The sequence below is a fragment of the Pristiophorus japonicus genome, chromosome 4, assembly GCF_044704955.1.
Source record: "Pristiophorus japonicus isolate sPriJap1 chromosome 4, sPriJap1.hap1, whole genome shotgun sequence".
Taxonomy (NCBI): Eukaryota; Metazoa; Chordata; class Chondrichthyes; family Pristiophoridae; genus Pristiophorus; species Pristiophorus japonicus.
The window spans coordinates 161,217,435-161,242,982 of NC_091980.1; the positions used below are offsets into that span (position 1 = coordinate 161,217,435).

A 25,548-nucleotide genomic window follows, 5' to 3' on the forward strand; every position below is an offset into this window, starting at 1 on the left:
CTAGTCCAGTAACATAAGCACTATGCTCCCATTCCCTCATTTTCAAAATTCTCACTCTGGTGTTGAAATCCTCCATGGCCTCGGTCCTCCTTATCTCTCTAATCTCCTCCAGTCCTACAACCCTCCGAAATCTCTGCGCTCCTCCAATTCTGGCCTCTTGCGGATTCTCGATTTTCATCCCACCCCCCCGCAATGCCGGCAGTACCTTCAGCTGCCAAGGCCCTAAGCTCTGGAAATCCCTCCCTAAAATTCTCCAGCTCTCTCTCCTCCTTTAAGACGCTTGTTAAAACCTACCTCTTTGACCAAGCTTTTGGTCACCAGTCCTAATATCTTTTTATGTGGTTCGGTGTCAGATTTTGTTACATACTGCTCTTGTGAATCGCCTTGGGACGTTTTATTCTGTTAAAGGCACTATATAAATGCGAGGTGTTGTTGTTGTAACCAAAAACTTTAGCCAAAAAGAAATGGGAAGGATAGAGAGTCTAAATTTAGTGAAAAGGGAATTAGCTTTGCAAAACTCTAAGGGGGAAAATTCTGATGCACCCCCCTCCCCACCCCCCCACCCCTCCCCCCCCCCACACCCCAGTTTGAGGGCGGTAACATCCAGGAGACGGGATATTTTGCATCAGGCGCGGAAGTCGAGTCCCGTTCGCGATCTTCGGGTTACCGCCCCCGAAAGGAAGTGGAGTGCAAAATAACGCACTTCACTTCTTTTCTGGGGTGCTAGCGGGGCGGGCGCGTAGGGAGCGGGGCACAGTGCTATGCACTAGGCCGCGTAGCATTGTTGTGTAGGAGAGACTCTTCCCTTCATTAAAGTGAAGGGCCCAAGCTGCAGACTCTGCACTGGAAAAATGGTCCTCCCTGGGCCACCGGGGAGTGGAGGTGCCGTGCCAATAGCCTGGCACTGAAGCAGAGTGCTGGGCTGAGCAATCACAGCATGGACCCAGCATTCAAAGTGCCAACGGGGTGCTCCAAACAATCGGATGAATTTTTTTTGCATGGCCCACACCTCCCCTTTAACTTGCGAGCGGCCGGCCACCCTATACGTGTTCCCTGAAGCTGTCGCTGGCATTGCCCGGCACAGCTTCAGGGGGCAATACCCAATTTAGGGTCTGGGGTGCTTTTGCTCACCATATGCCCATCATACCACCCCTGTGTCATGCCATATTGCAGAGTCCTCCTTGGTGTAAAGGTGAAGTGAGAGAGACCACAAAAATGTCAAACTCCATTAATAAATTTATACATAAACATATCACACATATCACATTCATTCTAATAACTAATGACCCTTGTGCCTGCCATAGTTGTATAGCTGCCATTGTGTGCAAGGTGTGAGATGTGGGTGTGAGTGTTGGTAGGCAGAGATTGTTGGTGGGTGAGTGCTGGGATGTGGTGCTTTGGGCAATGTGTGAAGCTTGTGGTACAGATGGTGGCATGTAGTAATTGTTGAAGCATTCACTCACCCTGACCACCCGACTGAGGTGGACCTGCCATGAGCCCACCTGCTTCAGTCCTCCGACTCCTTCTCCGTGTTGTGCTTCTCCTTGCTGAGGCAGCTGCACAGCCAGCAATGCTGAGACTGAGGTTCTGCAGTATCAATGAACCTCCCCTTTATGCACTGGGAAAAGCCTGTGGCAGTGATGAGTTGCGATTAGACTGCACCCAATATTGGCCCACCTTTTGAGTGTAGCGCCAATGAGCTAGGCCTTTAAGACTTGAATTAGGACTCCAAGCATTTCTTTGAGCTGTGAGAATGAATTTTGTGTGCAGTCTAAAGCATTAGAGCCTGGCGCTAGTTCTCAAACTTTTCTAATGATACCGCCCATTCTTGGGCAATAATGAATTTCTAGCCTACATAAACCAAACTATTCAGTTCAATGGACAAGATATCATGGAAGCATGCCGCAGCGAGCAAAGAACTGGCCTGTAGAGTAGAGAGAGGGCCTTGGTGGAGTAAAAACTGTTCCAAGCTTATTTCAGGCCAGACTAGGATAGATTTTGATCTTCACTGCACAGGTAGTAATCTGGTGGAGTGGATCTCTTCCCCATTCTCAAGGTCGTCGATTTCTTTACCATTGAGATAATAAGCAGGCGATTCGCTCCACCACATTACCTCCCGTGGAGTGAGAATGACAATTTACCCCAGCAGACAGGTCAGATCTTAATCCCCTCTTAATCCTCTTTGAACCCATGCACCATCCAATGGGCTGGACTTTACGGTGCTGTCTGCCTTTGTTTTTGCCCCGGAGGGGCGGCAATGCCGGCGGTGAACTCTTCTGGGCGTGCAGCCAGCTTCCAGGGCCCCACCGAGTTTTCGGGGCTGTCGGCGGGGCATGGAGCATTACCGCCCGGGAGAGGCGAGCCAGTGTGAGACACCGGCTCGACTTTTGACTCCTGCCCGACCCGCAGCGCGCCCTGGTGGGACCACCTGTAAAAACGGGTAGTCAGACCTATACCGGCTGCAATGAGGTAAGTAATACCGACCTCAGGTAAGTCTGATTGATGTGTTGTTGGGCTATGTATTGGGAATGTTTTTGGTGGTTTTTATTCAGGTTTTCTTTTTCTCCCCAGGCCTTCTCAGAGCGCTCCCGGGCCGGCTCTTTAGCTTAGGATTTTCGCATGCTCAGCCGGCCTAGCACCCAATGTGCAACGCCTCTCTTACTGCTCTGTCCCACACTCAGGGCCCAGCTGCCCAATTTTGCTGACTGAGGCGCAAACTTTTTCCAGGTGGTATCAGGACTGCCCCACCATCATTAACGCCCCGAAATCCTAAAAGCCAAAAATCCAATCCAATATCTTTCTTCTGCCTTACTTAGAATATTGAAAAGCTTAGAGGTTTGGCAACCAATCTGTAACACATATAATGTTATTTCTAGTGTTCTCCCCATCTCTCTTGAAGGTGCTGACTTTTGGCGGGGTACAGACCTTTAGGTTCTCCTGGTAACTTAGCCAAATCCCGTTCTTCACATGTGAGCCTAGAGTGTGTCAGGAAGCAAAGCCACTACGGGGCTTGGGTTACATCATCATCATCATAGGCGGTCCCTCGAAACGAGGATGACTTGCTTCCATGCCAAAAAAAGGACGAGTTCACAGGTGTTTCAATGAAGGACCCAAACTGCATCCTGAAGGGTGGAAGATGCCTGTGTGTGGATTTTTTTAACGTGGGTTGGCCGTTGCACACCAGCCACCACACGGGCTTGACAGAGCTAGGTCTTGGTCCAGTGGTAAGGAATACCCAAGACAACTGGAGACCAGCTCTGCTGCACGGACCTAGTGCGCACACATATCGCAGTGTGGGCTGGTCCGTGCTGCCCCTGGCCCCGAACTCGCGCCTCCCCTGGGCCCCAATCACAGTCTCTCGCCGCTCCTGCTGTACCTGCCCATGCTCCAATCAGCGACCTGGACCTTGATGACATCCCTCTTTGCTGCCGTAGCCCTTCTGCACCAGCTCGCGCTGTACCTTGCAGTGACATGCCTCCACGCTGCCCATGGCCGCCGCTCGCTGCTCCTTTTATGGCCCCGACCTGCTACTGGTGTTCCCTTGCAGGTTGGGATCTCCACGCTTGGACAACACAGCTCAGCTTGGTTCCATCCTCACCTGGAATGCGCACATGTGCACCTTATGACTGGAGTCACTGGATGGTGATCAGGAGATTGAGGCTCTGAGCAATGTTATCTTGCTGAACCCAGCGATGCACACACACGTGCATGCATACACGGCCCTGCACACACAGAGTTAAATTGACAAGTTGCATGAATGTGTTGGTTTGTCTGGAGTTTACTTTTTTAACATTTTTCTTTTCTTTGTAAAGGTGCCCAAAGAGGTAAATGAGCAAGCAGAAGATGGCCATGGATTGCCGTAACATGTTGTAATATTTGCCGTAACATGTTTACTGTAAAATGCTTGCTGTAACGTTTGTTGTAACATTTGCTGTTAGTCATTTGCATTAACACGTTTCCTGTGTCTAGTTTGCAGCCTCTTGTTTCCTCTGTCTTGTTTGCTGTGTTGTGTTTCCTGTGTACTGTCCCATTCTGGAAGGGCTCTGCCATTACAATCTGGTTGGGCTTCAGCTATGCAAACATGCCCTGGTTGGAGATTATGGGGTCGACATTGGGTCCTGCCGTTTCTGAGGTGATGTCACCGCCTGAGTGTTGATTTTACCGCCGGGCGTTAGGTGCAGCCTCAAAGTCTTAAATTCAGTTTTTACACCCAAAGATGAGAGAGCAGCGCTTAAAAAGTGACGTTGCACACTCGTCCTCGGGCGGGAGCTCAGGAGGCTGACTGAATTTCCTCACGGGAGGCTGCCGCCATGCTAAGAAAAAAAAAAGTAAGAAAAAAAAAACTAAAACTTCTCCAATCCACACACACACTCCGCCACTCTTAAAACAAATGAAAACATGCAGAAATAAATAAAGAGAAAAACTTACCTTCCTTTCTGGGCGATTCTGCCCGACATCCGCTCTTTTACGACAACTATTTCCTGGCTGTATGGCCGGTATGGCAGTTGTACAAAGCAAATGTCGCGACAGAGGCTTCGAAGAGGCATTGTACACTGGATGACGTCACCACGCGGGTGGCGTTAGCCGGCGCAGCGTTGCCTCTTGGCGCATCTGCCAAAGAGCCGACTCAGTTTAAATTGACGCCACTTACCGACGATGGTAGGCCTTTGTCGCTTGTTAGCTGCCTCCTGTCTGCGGTAATGGGCGGCATACTATACCTAATTTTGACCCCTTTATTCCTGTTTTGCTCCCCACTTTGGTTACTCTTTTGCGATCATTCTTCTGTGGAGCTGTCTGGAGAAATCCTGCTGTACAGTTTTACATGGTGGATAGCAAATCATTCCTTTCAATATGGCAATAACTTTGTTAACTTGAGCTTACATTCTTACAACCCGCTGTGTGAAGAACTTGTTCCTCGATTCACTTTTAATTGGTTCAGTTTAAATATTATGTCCCCTTTTTCTTGTTTTCCATTGCCAGTGGGAAGAGTCGTTCCCTATCCAACCCTACCAATCCTCCCAGAACCCATGTAAATTGTCCAGAATGGGAATGCTTGATTTTATTACTGGAACCAAGACCTGTATAAGTTTATTCATTTGTTTCTTTTTCCTAGATGCAAGGCAATAAGCAACATCTTCCCAAAGATTTCTTCCTCTACCAGGTCTCTAAGTGCAGGTCTAAGTCGTACATTAATCTGCGGGAGGTATCGCAGCGTTTCAGCCTCCCCCCGGGGGAGTACATCATCGTCCCTTCCACGTACGATCCACACCAAGAGGGCGAGTTTGTCCTCAGGGTCTTCTCGGAAAAGCAAAACATGTCAGAGTAAGTCAGCTCTCACTAGGCACGGCTGCAGATGGAGACCAGGGTAGTAAGCAGTGCGACAGTGAGCGAGAGCTACCTTGTCAGCCGTCCTCTCCTTGTGTTAAACTGAAGTCCCCTCTGCTTTTTTTTTCAAAAATATACTTTATTCGTATAAAATTTTCACAATACACTGGAAAATAGCTCAGTACCTTGCGGTCAGCAATTCCATACAATTCGTTTGGATACTGACAGCAGTTCCATACAATGCACTAGCGTGCATTTCATTTCAAGGTAGAGTTTAGTACAATCCGCAAATCACGTTACATGTAGTACTGTGCAAATGAGGGTATTACGTGGAGCAGATGAGAACAGGTTCACATTACATTCCAGGATACATTTCAATACCGATCAGCAATCACATTACATGTAGCACAAGTTACAAGTTACAAGTTACTAAACAGTGCAGAGAGTTTCATTATACATGGCACAACACAGATGTTTTTCAGTACATGGTGCTCTATGTATACAAGCAGATTAACAAATACAGCCCGAGGGGGTTCTGATTCCATCCCCTGGGTTTACCGTGGCAGAAAGGCCTTAAACTGTGGCTCTTCCCCATCGTGCCTTTGCGGCGACTGCACCAATCTTTAGTGCGTCACTCAGCACGTACTCCTGGACCTTGGATTGCACCAGTCTGCAACACTTGGCCGTGGATATCTCCTTGCTCTGGAAGACCAGCAAGTTTCGGGAAGACCAAAGTGCGTCTTTCACTGAGTTGATGGCTCTCCAGCAGCAGATGATGTCTGTCTCGGTGTGTGTCCCTAGGAACAGTCCGCAGAGCACAGAGTCCTGTGTGAAGTCCCCTCTGCTCGCTCAGACTGATGTAAGGGAGCTCCTTGCACTATTCAAAAGAGCAGGGAGTTTTCCCGATGTCCTGGCAAACATTCCTCCTTCAACCAACACCACCCAAAAGATGAACTGGTTATTCACCTCTCTGCTGCTCATGGGATCTTGCTGTGTGCAGAATGACTGCCATGTCTGCCTACATAAAAGCAGTCAGTGCACTTCAAAGCAATTCATCGATTGTGAAGTAGATTGAAGTGTTTCTGAGAGATGTGATACAGCATTCTGTAAACGCAAATTTTAATTTCTTTCAGACCTCTGTGTTCCTGTGGCAAAACATAAGTTACTCATCACCAGATTAATTCCCAAGGTGTCTTAAAGGGACCGTCTCACCATCACTATCTCCTTGAAGAATTAGGCTGGTTATTTTGTCTTCCCTGTTAATGTTTTAATAATTATTAAGCAATGAGCCCCAGCTACCCCTCATGGCTCAGTTGCCATAGGCATTGAGCTGCATAAATCCAGAAGATTTGTGGTTTAATCCCAGTCCCTGCTGAGTTGCCAGATCTAAGCCAGGCTAACAGCAGAGGCACAGTAAGTGGGCTCAGTTCCGCTGAGCTAGAAACAGGAAAACTCAGCCCAGTTCCTGCTGCTGATCACTATCCAGTGACCCTGCTGAGAAGTGTCTGTGTGTATAAGTTGGTCGGTCGCAAGATTGGGCTCCACTGTGATGCCCACTACAGTGGAATAGTCTGCGAACACTCACAATCCATGAATGGTCGCTTGGCTGTGGTCCTGGAGGATGGCACTATGCTGCAGTGAGGAGGATATATTGGGTTTTGGTGAGACCACACCTAGAGTGCTGCACTCCTTACCTAAGGAAGGATATACTTGCATTAAAGGGGGTGCAACGAAGATACACGAGACTGATTCCTGGGAGGGGCGGATCGTTCTATGAGGAGAGATAAAGTAGAATAGGCCTATATTCTCTGGAGTTTAGAAGAATGAGAGGTGATTTCATTGAAACATATAAAATTCTTTGAGGTCTTGACAGGGTAGATGCTAAGAGTTTCTCCAGGTTGGAGAGTCGTGAACTAAGGGTCTTTAGTCTCAGGATAAGGGGTCGGCCATTTAGGACTGAGTTGAGGAGGAATTTCTTCACTCAGAGGCTGGTGAATCTTTGGAATTCTCTGTCCCAGATGGCTGTGGATGTTGAATAATTTGAGTATATTCAAGACTGAGATCGGTAGATTTTTGGACATTAAGGTAATCAAGGGATATGGGGATCGGGCGGGAAAGTGGAGTTGAGGTAGAAGATCAGCCATGATCTTATTGAATGGCAGAGCAGGCTCGAGGGGCTGAATGGCCTACTCCTGCTCCTAATTCTTGTGTTCTTATGAGTCAGGGCCTTCATGAAAGGAGAAGTTGGAAATGCAGGTCCAAAAGGAAATAAACAGTTGGGTAAATGTCATGCTGCCAGTGGGAACAAGAGTTGGAGAATTGATACTATGGTGTTCTAGCCCTGTCTCCAAGCTATTCATCCCTTTGAATGAGGCTCCATACCAAGGGCACCCATTTGGTGGATTAACCCCAGTGGATCGTGATGATGTCACTGCAGTGGGTGGGGGGAGCACAGTGGGGATTAGACAGAAGGGTTCTATAGATGCCGATAGTGCAAAGCAGCTGTGGGTTGTATCAGTAACTGGGAGTGTTTATGCTGTGTGTGTTAATTCAGCTGCCTCACATCCAGCTCAGAATCTTCTACAGGGTGATTCCACCAATGAGATCATCATTGTCTCCCTTAGGATGTTCAAAATATGTTTTTTTAAGTACAGAAATCAGTAAAAAAAAAATTCTCAGCCTCAAAGAAAGAAGGTATTACGTAAATGTTTAAAACTGTTTTAACTCGGAATTCTGCTATATTTAAAAGTACTTTTTTCCTCTCTCCCCTGTACTGCATCTGGTCTCCCCAAAGAAAAAGAAAGACTTGGATTTATATAGCGCCTTTCACGACCACCGGAAGTCTCAAAGCGCTTTACATCCAAAGAAGTACTTTTGGAGTGTAGTCATTGTTGTAATGTGGGAAATGCGGCAGCTGATTTGCGCACAGCAAGCTCCCACAAACCTCTCAGACAGCACGTCACCCAGGGGCTAGTCAGCGTGAAGCACACAGTACAGGTTCCCATTGGAAAACACCCACTCTGTGGGCTCTCTAGTGGCATGGCTGAAGTCAGCCTCGTATTGCCTCACGGTCACAGGCGGCACCGGACCTGCCTGCCAAGTAGTGCCTTTCCAAAGCATAAAATAGTTTGAATAAAAAAAACAAGTCTGTTTGCCTCTGTTCCCAAACCACGCCACACGTAAACATGATGCCATCTGAGTTCAGGGTTGCACATTCAGAGATATGGTCCCGCCTGGTAGCCAATCATGTGGAAAGAATGCTCACCAAACCCTTCAAAGTAGAGCTAGGCCTTCCGATTCCACACGAATACAAAAGCAAAATATTGTGGATGGCAGAAATCTGAAATAAAAACAGAAAATGCTGGAAGTACCTCAGCAGGTCAGGCAGCATCTATGGAGAGAGAAACCGAGTTAACATTTCAGGTCGATGACCTTTCATCAGATCGGCCATCGACTTGAAACATTAACTCTGTTTCCCTCACCACAGATGCTGCTCGACCCGCTGAGTATTTCCAGCATTTTCTGTTTTTACTTCCCATTTCATAGCCTGGAGAAACAGGGGAAGAGTGTCCAAAGAGACAACAGGAGACAAAATTATAGAATTCAAAAGGTCTGTATAAGTCACTGATGATTGAAATGCTCGCTACCTGTTTTGGTATGCTGCATAAATAGAGCTCACCATTCAGTAGGGTTGCCAACTCTGGTCGGACCTATTCCTGGAGGTTTCATCATATGACCTCCAACCTTCCTGCCATTGGACGCCCAATACATCCATCCTCGCTGTGCGCCGCCTTCCCACACCAACTGAGAAACGAACGGACGATTCTTGGCTGTCAGTCAAATGTCCATTATTTTTATAACTAATAGACAAAAGTGTCCAAAGAAAATTTAAAAAAAACGTGAAATTTGGATTGCCCCTGTGATTTTTCTCCAGGCTGGCTTGCAGCAGTGTCCTGAAGATTAATTCCTGGCGATTCCAGGGCAATCCTGGAGGGTTGGCAACCCTGCCATTCAGTAAAGCTGCAGCCTTGTCATGTGTAAAGCTGGAGGCTTGGAGATTCTGTGACGGGCCTCCCTGTTTAGCGCTGAGGTCGCCACTAGACCATTGTCATTTATGTTGTCACTGGGATTTTGTGTCTTAGTAGGATTGTCACAAAAGGCTTCACATCTTCGGAAATGATCTTGTATCCAGTTTCACAATTGCGTGGTTCAAAGCCGATTTAAAAATTGGATTCAGGCCTTCTTTGAAAACTGGGAACATTCTCAAGCCTTTAAGATGTGACAGCCGTATTTCCAAGTGTGCTGATGACACCAAATTATGCGGCACAGTAAATCATGTGGATGGGAGCAGAAAGTTGCAAAGGGCCATTGACAGATTAAACGAGTGGGCAGAACTGTGGCAGGTGAAAGTCAATATGGGAAAGTGTGAGATTATTCACTTGGGACAAAAGAAGGATAAATCAGAGTCATTTTTAAATGGTGGGAAGCTAGGAACTGTGGAGGAACAGGGCGACTTAGGGGTCAAAGTACAGAACTCATTAAAAGCTAGTGGACCTGTACAAAAAAATACAAAGGAGTTGAAGTTATGTTACAGCTGTACTGAGCCCTGGCGAGACCCCATCTGGAGCACTGCATTTAGTTATGGGCATTGCACCTCAGGAAGGATATCTTGGCCTTGGAGAGAATGCAGAGCAGATTCATCAGAATGATACTGGGTGATACTGGGGCTAAAAGGGTTACATTATGAGGACAGGTTGTATAAACTAGGCTTGTATTCCCTTGAGTATGGAAGGTTAAGTGATCTAATTGAGGTGTTCAAGATGCTTAAAGAAGTTGATTGGGTAGATAGAAAATATTTCCATTCAAATATGATGTCAGGAAGCACTTCTTCACACAAAGTGTAGTGTAAATCTGGAACTTTGTCCCCCAACAAGCTGCTGAGGCTGGGGATCAGTTAACAATTGCAAAACGGAGATTGTTAGATTTTAGTTAGGCAAGGGTATTAAGGGTTATGAAACCAAGGCGGATAGATGAAGTTAAGATGCAGATCAGCCATGATCTATTTGATTTGGCGGAGCACACTCGAGGGGCAGAATGGCCTATTCCTGTTCCTATATTCAGCTTTGATCCTTCCTGTGATTGTTCTGAAGCCTCTCGTTTAAACTAGGGTTGTCATCAGGCATTGCAACTTAAACTGGAATTTGGGCCGTCTTGTTGGTCTGGGATTGTTAGCAAGCATTCCTGATTACACATCTTCACTGAGCCTTCCTCGTGTTTGCAAAAGGGAGAAACCATGAGGCAATACAACCGCTTCTCACCAGGCCTTCCTGGGACAACCTGAAGTTAATGTACAACTGAAGGAATTTAGAAGAAAAAGTTGCATTTCCTATAATAAATGTATATGTGATTTATTTATTTCAGGGAAATTGAGTACCAGATCACAGCTAATGACCCTGAGGTTTGTACCGTCTTTAATTCTCTTCATTGTTTTACTATTGAGCACATTTATTATAATTATTTATCTGTTAAAGTTTTCCAAGAACCTTTTCAGCGCGACCTCTGCTCCTGAGAGGCTCACTGACAGATCACCTTCTGATAACTTCTATCCACTTTTATTTCTGGAGTTATAGCCAGGAATTCCTTTGAGGCATTTCTCTGCTCCACTGTTTATGAGTGGAAATGTGGTTTCCTCCAAACCTTCTCCAAAGTTACAGCGGTGGAGTGGGAGAAATCCTAGGAAATTCCCAGAGGAAATTCCCGGTGTGTGTATTTAAGTGGCTTGTTTACTTGTCAAGCGTGACACATCACTGAATGGCAACTCTCCTCTTCGTACTAAGTCGGGTACTGAGTGGCCCAGTGGATTATAACTGTCCTTCCATGTCAGGGACCTGGATTTGACTGCAGCTCAAACTGATGGGATGAAAATCCCCACTGTTTTCTGGCTGTGAGGGACCCTATGTGACATGTGTTTGAGCAGCCACAACCCTGCATTGGCCTATGGCACATAGTTCGACACTAGTTGTCTGGCCCACTCAGCAAAGCCACAGGACATGTGCTGTGGAAAGTGGAAGTGCTATAGCTGATCTGGGAGCTTGATGTTGACATTGGATGCCAAAACAGAAAGGGCCCCATTCCCCAGCACCAACATCACTCATCTGGATGAACACAAGGCAGAAGGGGGGACATTATAACTCTCCCTTTTTGGAGAGTGAAGCGGGCGAGCAGCTAAAAATATAGGAACATAAGCAATAGGTGCAGGAGTAGGCCATTTGGCCCCTCGAGCCTGCCCCGCCATTCAATAAGATCATGGCTGATCTGATCATGGACTCAGCTCCACTTCCCTGCCCGCTCCCCATAACCCTTAAATTGGAGTGGCTCTATTTACTGTGCTGTTTTCACCAATTTCTGATTTAATGCCATTGGTTTTGGTGGCGGATAAGCTGCCCACTGGACTCAGATGGGAGCCTCATGCATAAATGCTAATCAAGTTCCTATGATGTCAATAGAATTAGGGTGGTATTTTACCCCCCTCCTGAGGCAGTGGAGGCTTTCCAAGATAACTAAAATACCAACCTTTGTGGGGTCAGGAGAAACAAAGTTTTGGGCGGGCAGCTGACTGGCAGCATGTAGATCAGACCTGGGATTTAAAATGCCCCGGGCCTGAAATTTACACCAGTGTCTGTGTTTCGTACTACTCTGTCACGCGCTGCCCGAAATTTCAGGTTAAAATACACCCCAAAATTCACAGGAAGTATTCAGGCTGCTCAGGATGTGTATCAGTGCTGAAAGTGATAAAGTGTAACTATCTTGTCCTCTTCCTGTTAATTCCCATGTTCTGAGTAACTAATCTTTCTTTCCATTCTGCCCAACCATCATCTGTCGGCTCAGCTGGAGGTAGGTGAGCTCTGCTGTTGTCTGTTTATTGCGCTTTATCAGTGCATGGTGTCTGAAAGTGCTTGGATGGTTGCGGTTCACTCAGAGGGGAATGCTGTCAGTTACTGACCTGAATGAGAGGGCACGGAAGATCATGTGGTGAGGGTGCTGCTTCACCAGTGGGAAAGATGCCTTTAATTCATGAGCACTTACAGGGCACATTCAGGCGTGATGGTCTTCCCCTGCAGTGATAGAGTGCCTGGGATGAATGTGCCATCAGCATTGTAGTATGTATGGGATTAAAGTATCACGTGCAACAGACTGCCTCCGATCTCCAGGCAGTGAACTTACCTCACATCCATGGAAGGCATGCCTGGACTTTGTGATCTGAAGCAGCTTCCGTTTGTGTATTTAATCACAACTAGCCCCTCCCTTTGAGAATAAAATAGAAGCACTGCAGAGCCCATCAACTTGCGATAAGGCTACAGTAATTTGACTTTTTCCACCCCTTTTCTGGGTGGGGCAGATCTTGGCTTTGTGCGATAGTGTACAATGGGTGATAATATTTTGTTCCTGTTGACTTCAGTAGGGAGAGATGTAAGATTGTCTACTGGTTCGCTATCATCCATTTTACACTATTGCACAAAGTTAAAATCTACACCACTGTGTCCAACATGCAGACTGACCCAGACTTAGTGGCATATGCCTGTTTCTCAGATGAACTATGTGCCTCACACCCAATCTGCATGTTTCAGTGTGCATGGTTTCTGTCCTAGCTGGTGGTCCTGATGAACCAATCCTGGAGCTCATGGGGCTTTTGTCAATCCATGGTGTGGCTGCCTGGAGGTTCTAAACTAGCTACAGACCTCCCCCAAATAGGATCATACTCTTTCAGTCACTGACTCGTGCACAATTCTTGTCCCAACTGTTGGTTTACAGACCCCTATCCCCCCAACTACCAGCCTACAGGCTCCCGTCACCCAACTATAAACTCACAGGCCTCACTCCCTCCCATTGCAAGCACTCTTTCCCCATCAACCATCCAACAGGCCTCTGTCCCCACTGTTGCAGCCTACAGGCACCCCACTTCCTGACTATAAGCTTAAAGACCCCTCTCTCCAACTCGCATAGACTCCGCAACCCCAACATCCAGGTTATGGGCCACTTTTTCCCCCATCTCTCAAAATACTAAACCACAGACTTTCTTCCTCAGAAACCATTTTATGAACTACCCGAATATTGACTCACAGATCTCATTTCTGCCCACATAACAATTAGATCCTTGTGGCAACTTACTGTCCCTTCGCTCACCCCCCTGCCCCCCCCCCCACCCCTCCTGGAAACACCTCTCCGCTGATGCTGGCTGGCCTGGCTCATTTTGGACTTGTTGCTTCCCAACATTTCCGGTATTGCCCGTGGGTAGTGCACAGTTCCACATTGCCAGGATGTGGGACCATAGCTGGTGTGCTCACCCAACTGGCTGTCCTTCTGGTCAAACCTGAGACGGTGATCGACTGCAGATAATCCAACTGTACAGACAGCATAGTCGAGCCTCAGTTTGTCCTCTATGTGTATCAATCAGGATTGGGAACCCTGCCTCATTGATTTTTATCCTCTGAGGGGTGCTTAGGTCATTTGTAGCATCCCTATTACTGCCTTGGCTGAGCACAGAGCAGGTATCAAACCTGGGATTGTTCTGGTCTTTATGGTTCAGTACCACACTGTGCATTCACCTACGGCCATCGGACAATTTTCACCTTTTTCTCTCCCCAGTGAAATGGCTGAAATCACAAACTCACAATTCTCAATCAAGACAGGAGAGAGTGGGTGAAAATTATTGAAAGCTAGATTAGGCCTGGTTTAAAAATAGTTTTGGAAAGACTTCATTCCAGGTTTGGACTACCAGTTTAATGCTCCAGTTGGTTGTTGGTCAGGACCACCTCTTAGGATATAATTATTTATATTTTGTTCTTGAAAGTTTGTGAAATAGCTGGATTTTACAGCTTTACAATCATTTATTGTCCAGTTTATGTTTCAAATCAAGATGCTTATTAAGTCCCCTTTGTAGCACATCCCGTCGTAATAACACCCTCTTTCAAACAGGCCCCTCCATACAACATTCCATCATAACATTCCCTCTCCATACAAAACTATCTTTTTAATAGTGTCCCTGTTAATAACACTTCATTGATAACACATCCTTTCCTTATAACACTCAACAACAAGTTCCTGTTCCGATAGCATTCTTCACATACAGTAAGACTTCTCAAAATGCTTTACAAAGTGCAGGGAAATAATGGATAACAAATAGGAGGGAGAGAAAGCTTGTGGGCAGGGAACTGAAAGCACTGTTGAAAAAATGGTCCTTGGGAGGCTGTTGAAAAGGAGCAGGGAAGGCTGAAGGCGGAGGGATTGAGGGATGGAGTTCCATCAGGACTGAAATATTGGAATGGAGGGAGTGGGGAGCAGGGTGTAAACTACATTGGAGAAGTGGAGGTCATCACTGAGGTAGGGTGGGGTGAGCCTATGTTGGGGGTGGGGGAGGGGTGGAATTTAAAAGTGAAGTCATGTATCTCAAAATCAATTGGCTATGGCACGTAGAGCATTTTGAATGAGTTGTGACTTTGAAATCGAGTCTCAAGGTTATAGAGATGCAAACGAGGATATTGACAGTGATGGGGATGGGGGGGATATTTCTTGGTAAGGGAAGGGTAGCTGAGTCTGGCATTGACCAGGACGGCAAGGTTCTGTACCTGTGGATTTACTCTGAAGTTGAAACCAGAGGCTGTCGAGAGGTTAAGAAGGTGGCTTCAGTTTTACTGACACAAGACTGAAGGAAATCTCGGCTCATTCAAACCGGATTGGTTGTTCCAGAGTAGGGCTGGGAACTCAACATTCAGGGGTATTCAACATTCAGGAAGGATAGAATAAAAGGAAAAGGAGGTGGGGTAGCATTGCTGGTTAAAGAGGAGATTAATGCAATAGTTAGGAAAGACATTAGCTTGGATGATGTGGAATCTATATGGGTAGAGCTGCAGAACACCAAAGGGCAAAAAACGTTAGTAGGAGTTGTGTACAGACCTCCAAACAGTAATAGGGATGTTGGGGAGGGCATCAAACAGGAAATTAGGGGTGCATGCAATAAAGGTGTAGCAGTTATAATGGGTGACTTTAATATGCACATAGATTGGGCTAGCCAAACTGGAAGCAATACGGTGGAGGAGGATTTCCTGGAGTGCATAAGGGATGGTTTTCTAGACCAATATGTTGAGGAACCAACTGGGGGGGAGGCCATCTTAGACTGGGTGTTGTGTAATGAGAGAGGATTAATTAGCAATCTCATTGTGCGAGGCCCCTTGGGGAAGAGTGACCATAATATGGTGGAATTCTGCATTAGGATGGAGAATGAAACAGTAATTTCAGAGACCATGGTCCAGAACTTAAAGAAGGGTAACTTTGAAGGTATGAGGCGAGAATTGGCTAGGATAGATTGGCGAATGATACTTAGGGGGTTGACTGTGGATGGGCAATGGCAGACATTTAGAGACCGCATGGATGAAGTACAACAATTGTACATTCCTGTCTGGCGTAAAAATAAAAAGGGGAAGGTGGCTCAACCGTGGCTATCTAGGGAAATCAGGGATAGTATTAAAGCCAAGGAAGTGGCATACAAATTGGCCAGAAATAGCAGCGAACCTGGGGACTGGGCGAAATTTAGAACTCAGCAGAGGAGGACAAAGGGTTTGATTAGGACAGGGAAAATGGAGTACGAGAAGAAGCTTGCAGGGAACATTAAGGCGGATTGCAAAAGTTTCTATAGGTATGTAAAGAGAAAAAGGTTGGTGAAGACAAACGTAGGTCCACTGCAGTCAGAATCAGGGGAAGTCATAACGGGGAACAAAGAAATGGCGGACCAATTGAACAAGTACTTTGGTTCGGTATTCACTAAGGAGGATACAAACAACCTTCCGGATATAAAAGGGGTCAGAGGGTCTAGTAAGGAGGGGGAACTGAGGGAAATCTTTATTAGTCGGGAAATTGTTTTGGGGAAATTGATGGGATTGAAGGCCGATAAATCCCCAGGGCCTGATGGATTGCATCCTAGAGTACTTAAGGAGGTGGCCTTGGAAATAGCGGATGCATTGACAGTCATTTTCCAACATTCCATTGACTCTGGATCAGTTCCTATGGAGTGGAGGGTAGCCAATGTAACCCCACTTTTTAAAAAAGGAGGGAGAGAGAAAACAGGGAATTATAGACCGGTCAGCCTGACCTCAGTAGTGGGTAAAATGATGGAATCAATTATTAAGGATGTCATAGCAGTGCATCTGGAAAATGGTGACATGATAGGTCCAAGTCAGCATGGATTTGTGAAAGGGAAATCATGCTTGACAAATCTTCTGGAATTTTTTGAGGATGTTTCCAGTAAAGTGGACAAAGGAGAACCAGTTGATGTGGTATATTTGGACTTTCAGAAGGCTTTCGACAAGGTCCCACACAAGAGATTAATGTGCAAAGTTAAAGCACATGGGATTGGGGGTAGTGTGCTGATGTGGATTGAGAACTGGTTGTCAGACAGGAAGCAAAGAGTAGGAGTAAACGGGTACTTTTCAGAATGGCAGGCAGTGACTAGTGGAGTGCCGCAAGGTTCTGTGCTGGGGCCCCAGCTGTTTACATTGTACATTAATGATTTAGACGAGGGGATTAAATGCAGTATCTCCAAATTTGCAGATGATACTAAGTTGGGTGGCAGTGTGAGCTGCGAGGAGGATGCTATTAGGCTGCAGAGTGACTTGGATAGGTTAGGTGAGTGGGCAAATGCATGGCAGATGAAGTATAATGTGGATAAATGTGAGGTTATCCACTTTGGTGGTAAAAACAGAGAGACAGACTATTATCTGAATGGTGACAGATTAGGAAAAGGGAAGGTGCAACGAGACCTGGGTGTCATGGTACATCAGTCATTGAAGGTTGGCATGCAGGTACAGCAGGCGGTTAAGAAAGCAAATGGCATGTTGGCCTTCATAGCGAGGGGATTTGAATACAGGGGCAGGGAGGTGTTGCTACAGTTGTACAGGGCCTTGGTGAGGCCACACCTGGAGTATTGTGTACAGTTTTGGTCTCCTAACTTGAGGAAGGACATTCTTGCTATTGAGGGAGTGCAGCGAAGGTTCACCAGACTGATTCCCGGGATGGCGGGACTGACCTATCAAGAAAGATTGGATCAACTGGGCTTGTATTCACTGGAGTTCAGAAGAATGAGAGGGGATCTCATAGAAACGTTTAAAATTCTGACGGGTTTAGACAGGTTAGATGCAGAAAGAATGTTCCCAATGTTGGGGAAGTCCAGAACCAGGGGTCACAGTCTGAGGATAAGGGGTAAGCCATTTAGGACCGAGATGAGGAGAAACTTCTTCACCCAGAGAGTGGTGAACCTGTGGAATTCTCTACCACAGAAAGTAGTTGAGGCCAATTCACTAAATATATTCAAAAGGGAGTTAGATGAAGTCCTTACTACTCGGGGGATCAAGGGTTATGGCGAGAAAGCAGGAAGGGGGTACTGAAGTTTCATGTTCAGCCATGAACTCATTGAATGGCGGTGCAGGCTAGAAGGGCTGAATGGCCTACTCCTGCACCTATTTTCTATGTTTCTATGTTTCTATAACAGACTAGGGCTCGATGCAGGAGGTGGGGCGGTCGGGGGGGCAAGGCTGGATGTCTTTGGTGTACACCTACAATCTGAGCCCCATGCTTCCAGATGATAGTGGCAAGGGGCAACGTATCAGCAATGATATGGCAGGAGGGGATGGAGACGTAGGAGATGTGAGGGGTAATTTTACAATTCTACACTGCTGATGGGGAACAAATATCAGAATGTGGGTGAGACTTCCTGCCCGCACTGCAGGCTCTTAAATATCTTTGTTTCATAACATGCAAGCCCTTACAAAACCTCATCTATAATACCCCCGCTCCTCACATAACACGCTGCATCTCTACTTTTGTATCAAGTGGCAGCTCTTCCAAAGCAGCTTTCTAATGGGCCTGAGACTCTTGATCCTAAGCAATGCGCGCAGAGTGCTAGAATCGGAGTTCTTCCCTGGGAGGGAGAGACACCGTCGATGAATGTAGGGAGACAGGAGAAGAGGAAGACTCTGCAAATACTTTCAAATTGCCCACCCCAAAAGTAGCGCATCCTGACTGAGCTGAAATATGGTCATCTATAAATTCAATGAATAAGTGTACCTTATTTTCGCTCCATTTTTTCTGCCACTTTTGTTTCCTGTATTTTGCTGTGGTTCAGGTCCCGCTGGTTTCAGGTGCCTTCTATCACCTCGCCAACGCAAGTTTGGATGGTGAGGGTTGGCGGGCTGATTTTCCCTTCATGGTGTTAGTCTCACCAATAGCACAGCCTGGCTGGTACCAGCTAACTCGGCGCGATAACCGGAGATGGGACCTTCCTGCTCTGTATTGCTCATTCCATTGAACCCGCTGGGTGGAGCTTGAGTGATTGTGCTTTCAAGGCACCTGCCAAGCCCACATTTGTGTCTTCACTGCCACATTTCTAATCATTCCCTCTCTCCTCTAGCCAATCATCTTTGTTTCTGATAGAACTAAGGACTCTATAGACTCGGAGAAGCAAGAAAAGGAGAAAAAAATGGAAGACAAGAAAAAGACCAAGGTTTCTTCATGTGCTGGCATGGCTCAGACTGCTGTAGTCTGAAATCAGTAAAATGCGCTCTGCCCAGCTTTTTCCCACCCACAAGCAATCTAAAATAACAGACAGATGTTGCCACTGAAAATCCTGATGCTCCTGGATGGCAAAGGGTTCAGAGTATGGCAGGGTTCACGAGCACCAGAGCAATAGCATGTTTCCGGGCTTCTTGTGAGGATAGAAATCTGGCTTCAGTTTAAGACGAGGCTTTCCAGATGAAGCTGGGACTGAACCACTGGGAGAGCACTAGAAGGTTTCTGGGATATGGGGGGAAAGAAGTCCCGGAAATTCATTCATCTCACCAACAGGATTCGACTCCTAGACAGTCTCACCAATAGGACCCAACTCCCAGACAGTCTCAATATCACGACCCGACTCCCAGACAGTCTCAACAGGCCCTGACTCCCAGACAGTCTCACCAATAGGACCCGACTCCCAGACAGTCTCAGTAATATGACCCGACTCCCAGACAGTCTCACCAATAGGACCCGACTTCCAGACAGTCTCAGTAATACGACTCGACTCCCAGACAGTCTCACCAACAGGGCCTGACTCCCAGACAGTCTCAGTAACAGGCCCTGACTCCCAGACAGTCTCAGTAACAGGCCCTGACTCCTAGACAGTGTCAGTAACACGACCCGACTCCCAGACAGTCTCACCAACACGACCTAAATCCCAGACAGTCTTACCAACAGGCCCTGACTCCCAGACAGTCTTAGTAACATGACCCGACTCCCAGACAGTCTCACCAACAGGCCCTGACTCCCAGACAGTCTCACCAACAGGCCCTGACTCCCAGACAGTCTTAGTAACATGACCCGACTCCCAGACAGTCTCACCAACACGACCTAAATCCCAGACAGTCTTACCAACAGGACTCGAATTACAGAGACATTCACACTAAACAGCAAGTGCAATTAAATTAGAATTTTTTTAAAGGGCTGCTGACCGAATCTCTCTATAAAATGTCCTGATTACGAAGCCGGCTCATCAAAGGGCCCTTTGATGGACAATCTCCCTATTTAGAAGTGGTCTGGTGTCCTTCAGTCCTTCTTTCTGAATTTACCAGGGTCAGAGGGTTAATGGCAAGATCCTTAATAAGCTTCTACTGTGACTGGAGAGATGGATTGTAATGAATAAAGTAGGAGTTTCAAGAATGCTCCTCAGGCAATAGAAGGTGAACCAGTGAGTGTGCTAGGGCAGCCCTGCTTGTGCATGTTGGGGAAGGAGCTGCTTGCTTGTTTATACTTTCACTTTGAGAAAAACAAAGCTGTCAGGCACACTGGATGAATGGTGGCTTGAGGCTGATGTGCAGCATCACCTGGATTTTCGGCGACAGCGGAATGAAAAGAATATTACGGGAGCAGTTGAAGTGAGCACAGGTTTTGGTTGGTTTGGAGTATTAACTGAAGCAGCCTTTCACTGCCAGGGAGTGCTTTATTGCAGATTGTAAATGTGCTTCTAACTGTTTAAGGTAAGCGCCACATAAAAACTATTGGATAGAACGGTCAGTGGTCTTTTGTGGTTCAGGGTCCTGGTGGTGCAGGCTGACTATCAGCAGTTGGCAGAGCTGACCATCAGAGGCCTGTTGGAAGAACCAACAATCAGAGGCCTGTTGTCAGGACACACTGAAGGCCTGCCACAAAAATAAAATCACCCCCATGCTGATGCCAGCTGCTGCCAGAGGCCTGGTGTCGGGCTTTGACTTTTTAGACTTATCACGATTGGCTTTTGGTGCAAATGTTTTTTCTGAGATGCTATGGATCTATTCTTGACACTTTGTCCATCAGCAACTTTGATTTAATTTCTTTCCATGGTCAGCCTTCACCAACAACAGCCAATGAGGAGAGTGGGGAGGACCTACAGTTCCGTCATATTTTCGAACAGATTGCAGGAGAAGTAAGTATTACTGACTCCTACTAATGATTCTTTACCAGTCAGGTCGGATATTGGTAAGATCCTTTCAAAGATTTTATTGGGTATTTCTATCATCTCATCTCATAAGAAAAAATTGAATCCAAAAATGGGAGTGGTGCCAGAGGACTGGAGGATTTGCAAATATTATTCGAAAAAGGAGAGAGAGGTAAACCCAGTAACTATAGGCCAGTCAGCAAAACATCGGTGATGGAGAAAGTTAAAGAGAAAATGAATTATCACTCAGAAAAATATTGGTTATTAAATGACAGCCAGCATGGATTTGTTAAAAGCAAGTTGGCTAAGAGACAGAAAGTAGAGAGTTGTGGTGAACAGTTGTTTTTCAGGCTGGAGGGAAATATACGGTGGTGTCCCCAGGGATCGATGTTGGGACCACTGCACTTTTTGATATATATTACTGACTCATACTTGGGTTTACAGGGCATAACTTCAAAGTTTGCAGATGACACAAATCTCGGAGAATTTAGTAAACAGTGTAGAGGATTGTAGACTTCAAGAGGGTCTAGACACAGACTGGCGAAATGAGCAGGCACATGGCAGATGCAATTTAGCACAGAGATGTGAAGTGATGCATTTAGTAGGAATAATGAGGAACGGCATTATAAACAAAATGGTACCATTTTAAAGAGGTTGCAGGAACAGAGATTTGCTGCTACTGATTGTGTTACTCCTGGTGTCAGATGATCGATACTCAGGCCCTTATTTGGATGGAATTATTACATATTCACACCACCTGAAGAAAAAGCTGAGAAATGGATAATGCTCGTTGCTTTGCCAGCCCTAAAGGACAGGGGTGTGTGCATCAGAGCAACGACAAGTGACTGCTGTGTTAAAGTGGAAGGAAAGGTAAACTCGGACAAAGTCTGTAACAAACCTTTTCTCTTGTTCACCACAGGACATGCAGATCACTGCAGCTGAACTGATGAAAATCCTCAACCGTGTTGTTAAAAAACGTAAGTACCGATTAAACAAGAAACTGAATACATAGAAACATAGAAAATATTCGGCACTTCGAACCTGCACCACCATTCAATATGATCATAGCTGATCATGCAACTTCAGTATCCTATTCCTGCTTTCTCTCCATACCCCTTGATCCCTTTAGCCATAAGGACCACATCTAACTCTCTTTTGAATATATCTAATGAACTGGACTCAACAACTTTCCGTGGTAGAGAATTCCACAGGTTCACAATTCTCTGAGTAAAGACTTTCTCCTCATCTCGATCTTAAATGGCTTACCACTTATCCTTAGACTGTGACTCCTGGTTCTGGACTTCCCCAACATCGGGAACATTCTTCCTGCATCTAACCTGTCCAATCCCGTCAGAATTTTATACGTTTCTATGAGATCTCCTCTCATTCTTCTAAATTCCAGTGAATATAAGCCTAGTCGATCCAGTCTTTCTTCATATGTCAGTCCTGCCGTCCCGGGAATCAGTCTGGTGAACTTTCGCTGCACTCCCTCAAAAGCAAGAATGTCCTTCCTCAGATTAGGAGACCAAAACTGTACACAATATTCAAGGTGTGGTCTCACCAAGGCCCTGTACAACTGCATTAAGACCTCCCTGCTCCTATACTCAAATCCTGTCGCTATGAAAGCCAACATACCATTTGCCTTCTTCACTGCCTGCTGTACCTGCATGCCAACTTTCAATGACTGATGTACCATGACACCCAAGTCTCGTTGTACCTCCCCTTTTCCTAATCTGTCACTATTCAGATAATATTCCGACTCTCACCAGTACAGTAAGGTCATGGGAGATAATGTCCAGTACCTGCACCATTACCTCTGGAGTCTCCCATTGCTGTCCTCTATCTCATCTACATGCTGCCCTTGGTGACATCAACCAAAGGGTTCCAATCCCGACCCAACCCATCACTGCTCCTTTGCCTTCCTGCTCTCCTGTCGCTATCTCTGGCTTGTATCCCTTTTGGATCAGCCTGCAGCTATCCTCCGTGCTTCTCTTGGCATTCGCCGAGGGGCCCATCGAGGCACCCGAGGGTGTCTCCTTATGAGCAGCAACACCAATTGTCACAGCTTTCTCTATCGTTGAGTTTCCCGCCCAGTGCGTCTGCTGGGTGCTAATCCTGTCAACCTCTTTCTCTTCCCTCCCATCCCACTCGCCTTACGCATCACTGCCCCCTTGGACTCTACTGAATCACCACCCCTCTCCGCATTTCCCTCCAGCATGTCCGTTCACTCATGAACAAGGCCCTTGCCATTTTTATACCCCTTTCCTGGGATGTTTGCCCACCGTGTACATAATTGTCTAGGTTTGAAACAAAGGAATTGTCTTCACCATGAATAGGCCTTTCATTTCTTAACTCCCTGTTGCAGTTTTCTTCACAGTTCCAGGACCCACTCTTACTGCCTGTGTTAAAAGTTCATGAGAAAGTCTTATTGTAGATGATTGCTTTGACTGAAATGTGACTCATGAGTGGTGATAACTTGTCCCTTACTGAAGCTTCCCTGCCTGCCTATATTTTTCACCACCTGTACCAGCCACGCTGACGGTGTGGCCCTTACCACCAAATTGTGCCTTGATCTCTTTCCCTACTCCTCCGGTACTTTCTTTTACTTTGAACACTTGTTCCACACCCCTCCCACTTCTTCTTTAAAATCCTTGTTGACTATCACCGCCCAAATTTTTCATTGAGATATCCTCTCTCCTGTCCTCCTTCAGCCTCTGCACTGTGACGGCTCATCCTCAGTGATTTCCATCTTTATCTCAGCTCCCCTCACCATCGCTCCTCTGAATTCACTAACTTCCTATCTTCCCTTAACCTCTCCTACCCAGACTCACTGACACCCCTCAAACCTGCCATCTCCCACCGCCTCTCTACTCCCATGGTCTGCATCATAGACAAGACCGGCTCCAAACACTTCCTTATATCCCTCACCACTCACATCCCCACTTCTTTACATGTCCATACCTGGAAAAGAATTCTTTCCCAAATCACTGATGACTGCACTTTCTACTTCCCAACTGCCTAGCCTCTGGTCCTCTATTTGCCATATACTTTTGCAGCTGCCAATCTGCTTAACCACGCAATGATATATACTTTTGATGCCCATGTACCTAGCAAAACCTTTACTCTTTCCCATTCCAGTTATTCCCCCTAATATGGCCCCCACCTTTGATTCCTCAAGATAACTAACTCGCATCCATCACCAGAGCTGGCTGTATCATATCAAGCAATAATCGACCTCTCTCAAAACCACCCATTACTCCAAGATCATCCTGGAGAGCAAACATAACCTCAGCTTCTTTTCTCCACCAATAACCATCTCCTTAAACTTTTCTCCTCTGCCACCTCCACCCTCACATCCAAAACAAGTGCGAGGGGCTTGATTTTCAGGCGGTAATGGCAGCGGGGCAGTAATGTTTGCACCCGGGAACAGTTTGCGCGTCAGAAAGTAAAATTGGGCAGCTGGGCCCTGAGTCAGTGGGGCGCAGCGCTAAGGGAGGCGTTGTACACCTCTCTTAGAGCGCTAGCATGGGAAACTCCTGAGGTAAAGAGCGGGGCTGGAAGCGCTTTGAGAGAAGCCTGGGGAGAAAATAAACCTAAACAGAAAAAGCACAAAAAACATTCCCAAGACATTGCCCACGCCACAACATAAATCGCAAAAAAAATTTAAAGAGAAAACAATCAAACTTACCTCAGGAGTCCATTACCTCTCTGCAGTCGGCATTGTTGGATCCCCAGGCGTTCACTGTAGGGCGCGCTTCGGGGTGTACGGGTCGGGCTGAAGTCAAAATTTGCGCTGGCGTCACAACCAGGGCCGTTGCTCTTCCGGGTGGTGCTGCTCCACACCGCCGCAAAACCAGACCCAAGGATCGCTGCAGGGGTGATGGAGGCTGACTGCCTGACCAAAACACCTCACTGCTACCATTGCCGCTCCGTGGTGAAAAATGGAGCACAGAAGACCCGAAAATCTGCCCGAGAAGTTCATGACGCCTTTATCACTACATTTGAGACCATCCATCCAGCTGCAGTTGCTTCCCCTCTTCTCCTTGTTCACCAAGCCAAACCTCCCTCCTCCTCTCCCTGGCTTACCCCCGAGCCTGTGTCTTCCTCCAATTTCTCTTCCATCTCCCGTCATGCTCTCTCCAAGCTCAACTTGTCCATGAGATCGACCTCCAACCTCCTTAATTCCATACTCACTAAATTGCTGATCACCCAACTTCTCTTCCTGACCCCATGCTAGCTGATGTTGCATATGGTTCTCTGTTCCACTTGCTTTTAAAACTGCAGTAGGCACTACCCTTAATAAACCCATCCTCAATCCTTCTGTCACTTTCCTCTCCAAAGTTCTTGAATGCATTGTTTCATCCCAAATCCGTGCCCACCTTTCCTACAACACCATGCTTGAATCTTTCCAATCAGGTTTCCATCCCTGCCACAGCACTGAAACAGCCCTAATAAAAGTCAAATATTACAATCTCTGTGACTGTGACCATGACGCACTATTTCTCCTCGTCCTCCTTGACCTCTCTGTGTTCTTTGACATGATTGAACACACCATCCTCCTCCAATGCCTCTCCTCTGTTGTCCAGCTCAGTAGGATTTGCCTTGCTTGGTTCCATTCTTACCTATCCCATCGTAGTCAGAGCATCTCCAACAATGCCTTCTCTTCCTGCCCGCTGCACTTTTAACTCCAGAGTCCAGCAAGGTCTGTCCTTGGCCTGCTTCTCTTC

The 25,548-nt window shown here is 46.6% G+C and overlaps 1 protein-coding gene across 1 annotated transcript in view; it reads left to right on the forward strand.

Moving 5' to 3' along the window:
* The window catches only part of LOC139263144 (calpain-3-like), a 224,083-nt gene that overhangs the window by 165,608 nt on the left and 32,927 nt on the right, over positions 1 to 25,548 (forward strand). The window contains 6 exon segments of the mRNA XM_070878759.1: positions 3,813 to 3,824; positions 5,114 to 5,322; positions 10,747 to 10,783; positions 18,785 to 18,877; positions 20,732 to 20,809; positions 21,741 to 21,798. Coding sequence (XP_070734860.1) covers positions 3,813 to 3,824; positions 5,114 to 5,322; positions 10,747 to 10,783; positions 18,785 to 18,877; positions 20,732 to 20,809; positions 21,741 to 21,798 — 487 coding nt within the window.